Genomic DNA, 13,054 nt, shown 5'->3' with positions numbered 1-13,054 from the left:
GTTGAAGACTGAGCTTTCATTTCCATGTCTTCTAACACAACATACTTGGACTCAGGACTCACTGAAGCTTCACTGAGGAGTCTCCTTACCTTTTACACCAAAGCACACTGTGAATGGTTCCTACCTCTTTTTTCAAAGCACTTACCAAATTTTGTTTCTCCTTTTCCTTGCCCATCTCCTTCTAGTGTACACTGCACTCCTTATATCCCACCAAAGCAACTTTTTAAACCATGACATTCTGTGAAGAGAATTGCTGCAGGCACCTCATGAGTCTTGCTCCTCCTCCTCTTTGGCACCATGTGGCTCATGCCAAGTGGATAAGGAGCCTCCAAGAGGGCACTCTGCAATGCTGACGAAGCATGGCTTGTCTTGGCAATGAAGCCTGGGATATAATGAAGCAGATGCAAAACCTGGGATCCCTATCCCTGCTGCAAGGCTATTCGTAGTAGTCAGCAGGCTTCTGTGGTTAAAATGAAAGAAAACCCAAGGGCCTTGGCTGCTTCTCTCCTCAATCTCCCACCTCTACCCTGTTTTTAAAACATTTCACAGGAGATCTGGTGTTCATTAAGATCCAACAGGAAACTCCTGCTAAGTAGACCAGGGCTCAGAGGCAGAGCCACTCTCTTTTCAGACGTTTTCCCTGAGTCCCCCAGGAGTCACTGATCCTAAAGGGCATACCATCTCTTGAGGTTCCGTGTTCACTGAGCCATCAGCTGGCCACACCCCACTCTGATGACAGTACCTTGATTTAAAACACTTAACAGCCCATCCTGGGAAGACGTCCCATGCCTGGCATCTGGCACATCCATGAAACCAAACTCCTGACAGGCCAGGTAGTCCAGATAGACAGGGTCAGATCTCCGCTCCTGCTCAAAGCCACCATGCTTCTCGTGGAGGAGGCAGAATTCTGTAGTGCACAGGAAAAGGACAGGCCAGGCCCGAGGTCGGCCCAGCCATGGCATGTTAGACCACCCATTACCTGGCTTGGGGTTGCAGCAAAAGACCCATCACCTTCCCCATAAACCACACTTTCTGCACACACCTATGTTGCTTGGCTGAATACTGAGCCACTCCCAACAAATACAGAAGCAATGGCTGTTCTTCATGTGAAACCATCTGGGGTATATTTTCTGAAATGTAGGAAGCCATCTTTCATACACTAGAAATACTTCACTATCCTGCTCTGAAATCTAATCAGATAAATGAAACCAAGCAGGTATAAAACAACTGAGGAGATTTGAACACTTACAGTATTAAAGAATTATCATCAGAGCTGGGAGTGCTGGCACACACCTATGATGCCAGAACTTTGGCAGGCTGAGGCAGGCTTGAGTTTGAGCACAGCTTTGGGAACCTACCAACTTGGTGAGACCTGTCTCAAAATAGAAAAATAAAAATAAAGACTGGGAATGTAGCTCAGTGCAAAGGCCCTGGGTTCAGTCTCCAGTATCCTATCTATCTATCTAAATAAATAAACACATATATATTTAGGTGTGTTCGTAGTTACAAGTAGCTATATAGTTATGTTTGTAAGGAGTCCTAACTTACTAATAAAGAGAATGATACACTGCAATAAAAGGGAACTAATTTCTACAATTATCTGAATAAATCTCACAAACATTCCCTTGAAAAAGAATACTTTCTACATGTATCTATTTATACAAAGGCAAAGCTAGTCTTTTTCATAAGCCTCACTGCTTAAAGGTGATGAAATAGTATATGTATATATATATGAAACAGGATAATGCCTAGAATTTGCTTCGAAATAATCCAGTGGGAAGGGCAGAAGGGGAGGTTAGGAGCTGTTTACTGAAGCTGGTCAGTAATGGTTCACTGTAGTATTCACTGCATTTCCATAAAGATAACTCCACTAAGGGCTCTAGGCTGTTAATAAACAGTTGTTACTGTATTTTTGCTGTGTAAAAATCAGTAAGTGAGCTCAAGATTCAAAGTTCTCTTTATGCTTCTATTTCACACTCTGGGTCCTTAAGCAAGGGCTAAAGAATTAAAAATGTGGCTGAGCCTGAAACCTTCTTAGATTCATGGCTGAGGCCTTACAACCAAAGACAGATTAATAAGAGAAAAGCACATAAATCCATTTAATGTAAGTTCTATATGTCACAGAAGCTTCAGGAGGGAATCTGGACCCGAGAAAGTTGCAGCCCAGGACTTTTACACAAGGTCTGACAAGGAGTGGAGTTGTGGAGAATCCCACAGGAGGTGTGACCTGGGGTTCTAAGCTGAGGGGACTCGGCACGGCCAGTGCGTGCAGACCCCTCGCTGTGTCACTGCGTCCTCAGAGCTGAAGATGCTCCTTTCCTTGGGGAGAGGGAGGGCACCTCTCACGTGAGGATCTGACACCTGCAGGGGGCAGGGTCAAAAAGTCCCTCCTAGGTTTGGTCCCCTGGTTCACAGAGGGTATTAGAAGGTCAGAGTGACCTTCCACTTTAGCATTTTCTCGAAGCCTTTACTTTGCCTCTTTGCACTGTTTCCTGCATAGCTTATCTTCTCAGTCACTGTCTAATGGACTCTGAGGAGTTGCAGGAATACGTAGGTGCAGACACAAAGCCCAGCTTCATCTCCAGTGATGTAAAAGGAGACTGTATGTCATGGGGTAGAGCCTTATGCTCCCCTACATCACTTGAGCAGAGCCCAGGGAGAGTGACCTCCCGGGGTATCCACATTGGAACTAATCCTTTAAAGGGTTTTGTGGTCTCATGTCCCAGACCCCATCATGGTGAAAGAGATCTAGAAAAGCCTTTGTGGACAAAGCAGTGCCCAGCCAGCCATGTTCAGAAGTTTATTGGGCAGATGGAGGCAGCCATGGCAGGCCTCAGGGATCAGAGTGGGGAGCTTTCCGGGACAGTGGATAAAAGTGAGAGGATCACTGGGTGGGTGGGTGGTGCTGGTGATGAGTGGGAAGGCTTGGGATCCACACCTGCAGCAGACTTCACTGTTGGGACAGAAGGAACCACAGAGGAAGTTTGAGCAGGTGAGTGAAATGATCAGACTTTCATTTTAAAATACTCATACCAGCTCCACTGCTTGGGTGGAACAGATGGGGCAAGTTTCAGAGAAGTAGTGTCCAGTTCAAAGTGGTTGGCAGAGCTGGGGAAGGGGCTAGGATGGGGCCAGTGGGACAGCAGCAAGGACAGATTCAAGGGCCAGGTAGGAAACAGCTTCACAGCCTTAGGACAAAGGATCAAAGTACATGTGGAAAGACACTGGCAAATACCAAACTATACACAAGTGCAGGGCTAAAGTTCAGAATGATAAAGGTTATTTTTGGTTGGCTATAAGTGTTGCCATGGAGCAGAGCTGTTGAAGAGAGGTCCACACTGTCACTGGGGGGCTGGGAGCCAGTCGGCCAGACAAGGGAGGCTTGGGCCTCTCAGCGTTTCAAAGGGCAGCGGGGCTGTCCCAAGTGATTCCATGGAAGCCCTTTCAGGCCCTGAAGGTTTATGAAGCTGTATCAGAACATTCTGTGGTAAGAGTGACAAAAAATACAGGTGGACAAGAAAAGAAGAGGAAACGCAGAACAGCAGGCTGTGCATCACCCAAATGGGCTGACCGTGGATTGTGAAGCTAAGCACAGGGAGAGGAGCTTGGAGGAAGCCTAGGAGAGTGCAAAAGGAGTGGCCAGATATTCCCAGAGAACCTGTTCTCAGCAGCACTAAGAGGAGATGATTTTCAAAGACAGCTGAAGTCAACAAAGATAAAAGCCTTCGAATTGAAATGCAAATGAGAGCCATGCCAGAAAAAGCAGCGTGTCTTTTAAACCTCCAACTGAGAATAAAGACACCCTCCTGGGAGACACAGGCCATCCCCCAGGAGCTGCAGGCAGGGGAATGACCTAGCCCAGCTGGGCCCCCAGCCACCGAAGTGTCCTCAGAGTGTTTGTGGGCCTCCTCTGGTAGGAGCCAAGATTTCAAAGGCCTTGCAAAAAAGACACTTATTTACAGTGGTCAAGATACGGGAACAGTGTGTTGACAAAAGAATAGACACAGAAAATGTGGCACAAAAGCACAATGGAATACTATTCAGCCACAATAAAGAATAAAAACCTGCCACCTATGACAGCATGAATAAATCTGGACAGCACTATGTGCCAGATATGGAAAGACAAACATTGTGTATCACACTTACATGTGGAATCTAAAATAGCCAAACTCACAGAAGCAGTCAGTACAATAGTGTTGGCCTGGGGTTGGGAGGTGGATGAACAGGGGAGATGTTGGTCAAAGGGTACAGTTTCAGTTATGAGTAACTTCTGGGGGTCTAACATACAGACTGTGACAAGACTTAGTAATACCATGTTGTTAGCCATGACTCGGTATCCAACCACCCAACAACAGAAGAACAGATAGAGAAACTATGGTTACAGCTGCACAATGGAATACTACACAGCCATTAATAAGAATGAAATCTTATCATATGAGACAACATGGATAAGCTTGGAGAACATTATACTGAGTGAAATACAACAGAAAGACAAATATTACAAGACCTTCTTCATATGTAGCATCTGAAATTTGACCTCACAGAAAGAGAAAACAGTGGTTCCCAGAGATTTGGAAGGAGTCGAGTAGAAGGAGATAAAGAGGGACAAAGTCACAGTTAGGTAGGAGGACTAGGCCCTGGTGTTCTATGCACAGATGGTGACTACAGCTAACAACAGAGTGCCAGATATTTCAACATATCTAGAAGACAGGTTTTTGAATGTTCTCACCATAGAATGATAAACACACAAGGTGATGGATATGCAACCTTGGTTTGATTAATATTCAAAGTATACACATTCTGAAACAAATTATGCTCATAAAGATGTACAATTAACAAGGCTCAACTAAAAATACTGTATTATGTACTTTGTTTGCTAAGACCACAGATCTTAAATGTTCTCTTACACACTTCACAAATGGTAACTGAAGTGATGATGCATTAAGTAGCTTGACTGTGGCAATTTCTTCATAGTGTAAACGACATCAAATCATCGATTTGCATATTTTAAATATTCACAAATTTTGTCAGTTTTACCTCAATAAAGCAGGAGAAAGTGACACACTGACCCTTGACCACCAAGGGATCCGTGCTGGGCTGAACCCTGCGAGTGCATGTGCTAATTCTGCTTATCACATGCTGACACAGGAACAATTCAGTCACCTTTACAATGCAGTTTGTTTGGAAGACATGTCTTTCAAAGAGTAGGAATAAAGTAACAATGGTGAAATTGCCTGGGATGACACAAATTAGGAATTATGTACCTAAAGGATGAAGTCACAATTCCTGGAGTTCTTGGTTTTTAGGTGTCCCTGACCTACCTCTCTAGACCAATTTCTTAAAACTGCCACCTTCTCTTTGTGTCACCTGAGGATAATCATTCCTGCTCCCCAAAAGATAGGCTGCTTCATCTACTGAACGAGAGAGAGAGGGTCAGTGATTTCAGTCTGTGCCCCTACCTACCCTTGATTAGCCATGAGCTTACTGGGGTCATGCAACACTGCATTCTGTCTGTCTGGAGAAATGGTGTGGGAAGTCACTGGTGTGGGCTCAGTGATTACAAAGTTATCTCACGGAAGATTCTTCTTTAACCCACTTCACTGAAGACAAGTGAGGTAAGGGCAAGAGAGAGCTTGGGGCATGCATGGCCTATTATGGCAAATTTTTACAACTGTTCTCTTATGGAAAATGCCAAGGTACACCAAAGCAGAGCAATGAGCCCACATGTTCCCACTAACCAGCTTCGAGGACTGTCGCAACTGGCCACTTCTCTGCACCTCCACCCCCAACTTACACTCCACTCATATCCATCTTGGAAGCAAAACTGACACCTTACCATTTCATCTCTGAAATTTCAGAACAAGTCTCTAAAAGAAACTTTTTTATAAACATAACCATAATATCACGATACCTAAAATGGTAGCAAACTTGGTTATGTTACATTTACTCATTCAAGTCCCCAAGAATCAGCCAGATGGTTTTCCCGGGTTTAAGACGACCTCTTCTCATTAAGACCAAGAGGGAAGCAGCCATGAGCATCTAAGAAGAACAGACATTAGCCCTTATTTTCTTCAAGTGATAAGAATGCCATGCTTGTGATCGGCAGAGGAAGGTCAAATTCAGCAATTCTAGTTTTATATGAGGAAAAGAAAGATAGGACAGCAATGATAGGGATACGATTAACGACAGGTGAAGCCAGGCATAGTGGCACCACCTGTAATTCCAGCAATCTGGGAGACTGAGGCAGGAGGATCACAAGTTTGAACGTAGCCTGGGCAGCTTAGCAACTTAGATCCTATTTCAAAATAAAAAGTAAAAGGGAGGCTGGAGATGTACCTCAGTGCAAAGGCTCTAGCTCAATCCCCAAAACTGAAAAAAAAAATTTTTTTTAAAGGTAGACTAGTAAGTAACTGCACTTCCTGTGCCTCACCTAGTTTTAATAAGTTCCCACCAGCTTGAACCATCGGTGGTCCATGCATGACTGTCCCATCAGCCAGCTTGTACCTCTGGTGGTACAAATGGATCTAATCACTTTTATCAGTCTTTTTACTAATAAAATTAATAAAAAGCCACCCAATGGGACAGTCATGCATGGACCACCAGTGGTTCAAGTAACCCAGCACCAAGACATTCAAATTATGACCTGTTGTGCACGTGTTAATCCTTGCACCAGTCCTTGAGGGGTTGTCTTTCCCCTTCCAAGTGTGGGGAGCTCAAACTCAGCAAAATCGGCAGTCTGCCTGAGATCTCACAGAAGGTCATGGGGCTGAGGCTGACACCCAGTCTGTCTCACTGCAGAGCTCACATCTTACCCCTTTCCTACACCGATGTCTGGGGAGGGAGAGGAGGGGCTGCCCCCGGGTATCTCCCCCACACCAAGCCTGTCCACCTTGGCCAGGGACCAGGTGACAGGACACTTCTAAGCTCTTCTGCTACCTCTTCCCTCTCTCCCCATGACCCCAAAGCAGAGGGGGATCCTCTAGAATGTGTGCCCGAGGCGAACATGATGGAGGGGCCCTCAGCATCCTTACAAGTGGCACTCACCAAACTGGCCATCCTGTTTCACATATAACTCGATGATGCCATAGGCGATGGTGGTAGCAGCCGGGATCTCCAGCACCACACTGGTGTCCTTGATGACATTCCCGTCCTCCATCGCCGACACCTGTGGATGAGAGCACACACTCCCACCTGGGCACTCACACCTTCCTTGGTCTTTTCTGCCTCCCCACTGTGTCCAGCCTCTGCCTTCTACGTAAGGATGCTGAGGACATGGCCACAAAACTGAGGGGAAAAGAGGAGCCAACTGGCACAAGTAAAGATTTCACCCCTGTTGGCATCAGGATGTGTTACATACACATCCTGGCGAACCTTGTGGCATAAAGGCGAGATTCCAGAGTGTGGGACACAGGGAGCCTAGGTGTTCAGTGCTACATAAAGGTAAGTGATGCACCACATAACTATGTTTCAGTCAACAACAGACCACATAAATCGAAGAGGTCTGATGCCATTATAATTAATGGAGCAAAAAAACTCCTGTCACCTAGTGGCTCCACAGCCATCTCAATATGGTTGTGCAATGTATCACTCGTGTTTGTGGTGACACTGGTGTAAATAAACCTACTGCAATGCCATCATAAAAATCGTGTACAGTACAGAATACTTCATGATGACAATTACTGTTACTGGTTCATACATTTACTACTCCTACTTATAAAAAATGCACTATGAAGCAGCACGCCATGTCACATTGGCAGCAGCCTCGTCCACCTCTCTGGGAGTCTCCTGACGACATCAAGAAGCCATGTGGAGTGGCTGACCAAGTCCATCCACGACTGTGTAAGCAAACGTGGTGATGATGTTGTACAGCAACAAAACCACCCAATGATGCATTCCTCAGAACACACTTAAGTGATGCAGGGCTATAAGATAAATAAGATCGCATTCTAATTTCCTTCATGTAGGAAAACAACCTGGAAATCCCAATGAACATTCAAAAGGGGCTTGATGCTTGACTGGGAGAACCTCGCTGAATCGCTCCGAGGCCAGTGGATGGGGCTCTGGGCTGGCAAACAAACCTAGGAAGAGAGAGGCAAGCCAGGAGAGGCTGGAGGGAGGAGAAGCTGGTCCTAGAAGGGCAGGCAGGAAAGGCTGGGAAGTCAGGCTCCAAGTTTCTCCTTCAAACAATGATAAATATGAGCCCTTCCTGCCAGCTGTGGTGACACATGCCTGTAATCTCGGCACTCAGGAGGCTGAGGCAGGAGGATCACCACAAGTTTGAGGCCAGTCTGAACTACAAAGTGAGACCCTCTCTCAAAAGACAAAAAATTAGTCCTTCCTACAATGCCTTGGGGAAAGGACACTGAGAGCTATTTGTTGACCAAACACTGGAGACCAGAGAACTATTTTCAGCAACTTGATCCTGGTCGGAGTGTGTCACTTTGAATCAAGAAACAATGAAGGGGCTCCTGAATCTCAGGAGCTCCCAGGCTCCCATGGGTAGTGACCAAGGGCAGAAGTATCACAGGCAACCTAAGCCATCCCCATCCAGGACCTCTGTCCCCACTGCTGTGCAGGCAGTCTACATGCCCATATCAAACAGTCTTAGCTCCAGACTACTTCTACACCAATTTCCTGGGTTGTCTAGAAAAACCCAAAAGGTACTCAAGAAGGAAATCTCTATGAAAATAGGAGGCACGGTCTCTTGAAATATGGCAGACCAGTGATCAGCAGCAAAATTTAGCCTGATATCTGGAATCCAGACACCTAGAAAATAATAATTTGGTGAAGAGGAAAAAAAAAGAATTATATCAATGGGAATCAGAAAGGAACAGACAGGAAAATTAGAAGCTACACAGAAGTTGGAGAAATGGACCACAGTGCTGAGAAAAGAATGAAAAAGTCTGGACGCTGAGCCCAAGGGAAGCTGCCACCACAAATGCAACGTAAGCACCAGGGGCCAGCACCTCTAGGCAGGAACAGTGGGCCAGGCTAGAGGACCTGGCCTCAGGAGGAGCCCAGGTTTTGCTCCAAGATGACTCCTTCCACACAGTGGGCAACACCAGAGAGGGGATCAGTCTGGAGCTGTCATACTGCCACACAGTGCTTACTCAGGTGCCATTTCAGGAAGGGGTTGATTATGTGTGTCTGGGATCAGAACAACCAAAAGACAATTTCACTTTAAGGTTCCCAGTTTAATTCTGCCATAATAACTAGGAGACGGACAGTCACAGGAGTCAGTTGTGGACAAGAAGCAGGCTAGACAGAACCCTTAATAGCTCCAAGCTCAGGCCAGCAAGGACACAGGTCCCTACCCTTTGTGGTGAGAAGCCAGACCAGGGTTGTACTGTGCACACAAACAGATAGGTTGGAAAGTGCTGCATTAAGTTATAAATCCTTGCTCTGCTGCCTACAACCAGCACAGATATAAAATCTGACTGCCTTCCCCATCTATCAAAGTGAGCAAGGACAAATCAATAAATGTAATACAGGTACCTCACATGAACAGAGGCAAGAACCAAAAAATCACATGATCATCTCAATTGATGCAGAAAAGGCCTCTAAGAAAATTCAACATCCATTTCAGATAAAAACCCTAAAGAAAACAGGTATAGGACCCTGAAGGAAACAGGCTTTTATCTCAATCTGATAAAAGCCATTTATGCAAACCAATGGCCAACATCATACTAAATGAGGAGAAGCTGAAAGAGTTCCCTCCAAAATCAGGAACAAGAAAAGGATGCCCGTTACTACCACTTCCATTCAACACAGTTCTCAAAACATTAGAAAGAGCATTCAGGCAAAAGAAAGAAATAAAAGATGTATATAGGAAAGGAGAAAGTCAAATTATCACTATTTGCAGATGACATGATCCTCTACACAGAGAACCAAAAAAATTCCAACAAAAGACTCCTAGAATTAATAATCAAATTCAGTAATGTAACAGTATACAAAGCCAACGCTCAAAAATCAATAGCCTTCCTGTACACCAATAATAAACTCACCAACAAAGAAATGAGGGAAACAATGCCATTCACAACAGCATCAAGGAAAATTAAATACTTAGGAATTAACCTAATCAAAGAAGTGACGGACCTCTACAATGTCATTCTGAAAAAGGAGTTCAGAAAGGACATCAAAAAATGGAAAGATACCCCCTGTTCCTGGATAGGCAGAACCAATATCATTAAGTGGCCAGAATTATAATACTGATGTACAGATTTAACACAATCCCAGTCAAAATACCAACTGCATTCCTCATAGAACTAGAGAAAGCAATCCTAAAATTCCTATGGAACCAGAAGAGACCTAGAATAGGGAAAGCAATCCTGGGCAACAAGAGCAAAGCAGGAGGCATCACAATCCCAGACTTCAAGTTCTACTACAAAGGTACAGTGATAAAAGAACCATGATATTGGCAAAACAAAAAACAAAAGACGTGGCTCAATGGAACAGAACAAATAATGCTGAAACAACCCCAAGCACATTCAACTACCTGATCTTTGCCAAAAGGGCCCAAAATTTACACTGGTAGAAAGGTAGCCTCTTTAACAAAGGATACTGGAAAAATTGGCTCCCCGCATGAGGAAGATTGAATTGACATCCATATCTCTTAAAATCAAAATGGATCAAAAGTCTAAATGTTAAAACACAAACACTGAATCTGCTGAAAGATAAAATAGATAAAATTCTTTAAAGACACAGGCAAGGTCTTTCTTTTTTTTTTTGGTACCAGGGATCAAACTCAGGACCTTGCACTTGTGACACAGGAGCCGGAACCACTGAGCTAAATCCCAGGCCCAAGGACATTCTGAAGAGAACCTCAGTTGCACAAGAAATGATACCAACAAGCAACAAATGGGAACATATCAAATTAAAAAGCTTCTGCATGGCAAAGAAAACTACTAACAGAGTGAAAGACAATGGGGAAAAAATTGCCAGCTATTTCTTGGATAGAGGACTAATATCTACAATATATAAAGAAATCACAAAATTAGGCTGCCCCAAAGTAAGACTCAATCAAAAACTGTGCATCTTAAATTAGTACAAATGGCCAGTAAATACATGAAAAAATGTTCAACATTTCTGGCCATTAGAGAAATGCAAATTAAAACAACACTGCGATTCCATCTCACTTCAGAAAGAACAGCTATCATCAAGAAATCAAATAGTAACAAATGCTGGCGAGGCTGTGAGGAAAAAGAACCCCTTCTATATTGCTGGTGAGAATGTAAACTAGTATAGTCATTTTGGAAATCAATATGGAGAATCATTAAAAAACTAAAACTAGAAATTCCATTTGACTCAGCTATTCCCCTTCTAGGCCCTTGAGATTGCAGCAAATCTGATGAAAGCCTGGAGCTTCCTGCACCACCAGCAGAGTCCATCTGAGGGATCAACCTCTGTAAAGGAAGGCAGCCCACAACATGCTTGAGTCCTGGATCCAGCAGTGACTAAAGCCAGACTGCCCTAAATGTCTCCATTGCACATGCCAATAAATTCCTGTCACTTAAGCCAATTTAAGTTGTAGTTCTGTTAATGCATTACAATAAAGAAAGAGTTCTGGGGCCAGGGATTTAGCTCAGTGGTTCTGGTGCCTGTCTCACAAGTACAAGGACCCAAGTTCGGTCCCTGGTACCAAAAAAAAAAAAAAAGAAAAGAAAGAGTTCTAATGAGACACCACCCAAAAAGGCCCCACACCAAAGTCTCCAAGGCTAGGGCAGGACCAGGTGCCGTGAGCTTGACTTGTCCACAGCAGCCGTACACACCTGCACTATCTTAGTTTGTATCCCCACCATGCCGCCACACTTCTCCTCTATCTGAACGTGCTCCGATATCACACACTTCTGGGTCGTCACGATCTTCTGCGTCAGGACACACAGGACCTCCTTCCTCCTCTCCAGCACCTGCTGGAGCACAGGGTTTTTCAGGTTTATTGTTCTGAAAAACAAAAACGGCCATGAGTGCCCCAGTGTCTCCAGGGAGATGGCTGCAGCAGGAATTTCCCCTCTTACACAGCTGGTGGCTGGGAAGGGAACAGCACAACCAGTTTGTTGATTTCCTGGGGATGAAAGAGGAGACAAGTCACCCCAAAAGGTGTCAACCAAACTCTCCTGAGGCCGCGGCAGATCAGCTTCCCTCAGGCTGTATACCAGGAGGAAGGGGACTCTCAAACAAAGCACTGGTTCCAAGGAAGAAGAAAAGAAATCTAACCCCCAGGGGAACAGCAGTCCATCTGCCTTAGACCTGGCAGCACTGAGGGGTGACAGATGCCTCAGCTGGGGCCCAGGAAGCACAGGAACATTATTCGGGGAAGGGGGGCTGGCTTCAAGCACAAGTAGCCAGGAAGAAGTCAGACTTGAATTAAAAAGGAACTTCTTAGCCTGACAGTAAGAAAAATGTGTAACCTCTAAGAAGGGTTTTTATATCACTTCATCCATGGAGAAACTCTCAGGCTAGTCTGGAATGGACCACCCTGGGTCACCCAGCAGAGACCTGGGACCTCTCCCAAACCATCTCCACCCAGGAGAAATTCAGCAGCACTTCAAGAACAGACTGCATTTCTATTTGCAGGACATGATTTTGTGCTTAGAAGCAATGATGAAATAAGCTCTTTGGAGTCTCCTTCATTGCTACATCTGGGCAGTGAGCAGGAAAAGAACCAAATAAGAGGGGGAGTCAGCATGGGAAGAATAAGTGTTCACCTGGGCTTTTTAGGCAATTCAAGGCTAAATACCTCATGAAGCTCAGTGCCCATTTCAAACCATACCCAGGGACAGGATGCCTACTTCAGGCACACTCAGATTCTCCAGGCTTGCGAATGTGTCACCTAGCTGGAAGAAGTCCCTGGGAAGGCCCATTTCAATGTACTAACCTGCCTGGGGTGGGCACATGGCCGATACATGAATGACACCAAAAATGTGGCACACCCACAGAATGGGAAATCATTTGGCAGTAGAAAGGAATGAGATTTTGACACATGCTACAACATGGATGAGCTTTAAAGACATTATATTAAGTGACATTGCATAAAAGGACAAATAATATATAATTC

The 13,054-nt window shown here is 44.8% G+C and overlaps 1 protein-coding gene and 1 non-coding gene across 9 annotated transcripts in view; both read right to left on the bottom strand.

The window, feature by feature from the left end:
• The window catches only part of Gsdme (gasdermin E), a 128,327-nt gene that overhangs the window by 62,037 nt on the left and 53,236 nt on the right, over positions 1 to 13,054 (bottom strand). For all 8 annotated transcript variants that reach the window (XR_002393092.2, XR_015449340.1, XM_021254113.2 and 5 more), the window contains 3 exons: positions 11,769 to 11,940; positions 7,045 to 7,165; positions 743 to 907 (listed from right to left, as the gene is read on the bottom strand). Coding sequence is in view for 6 of the 8 variants with exons in the window: in XM_021254113.2 (XP_021109772.1) it covers positions 743 to 907; positions 7,045 to 7,165; positions 11,769 to 11,940 (458 nt within the window). In the remaining 2 variants the exon portion in view is untranslated. The remainder of the gene's footprint in view (positions 1 to 742; positions 908 to 7,044; positions 7,166 to 11,768; positions 11,941 to 13,054) is intronic.
• On the bottom strand, positions 2,484 to 2,687 carry LOC147829232 (small nucleolar RNA SNORA73 family). Its single transcript, XR_015449425.1, has one exon. It is a non-coding gene; the product is annotated as a small nucleolar RNA SNORA73 family (small nucleolar RNA).

The sequence above is a fragment of the Heterocephalus glaber genome, unplaced genomic scaffold (assembly GCF_053883595.1).
Source record: "Heterocephalus glaber isolate CG9 unplaced genomic scaffold, H.glaber_assembly_v1.0 deba00000676, whole genome shotgun sequence".
Taxonomy (NCBI): domain Eukaryota; kingdom Metazoa; phylum Chordata; class Mammalia; order Rodentia; family Bathyergidae; genus Heterocephalus; species Heterocephalus glaber.
Note: the sequence above shows the minus strand (reverse complement) of the source record. Positions and strands in the feature narration are given on the sequence as shown.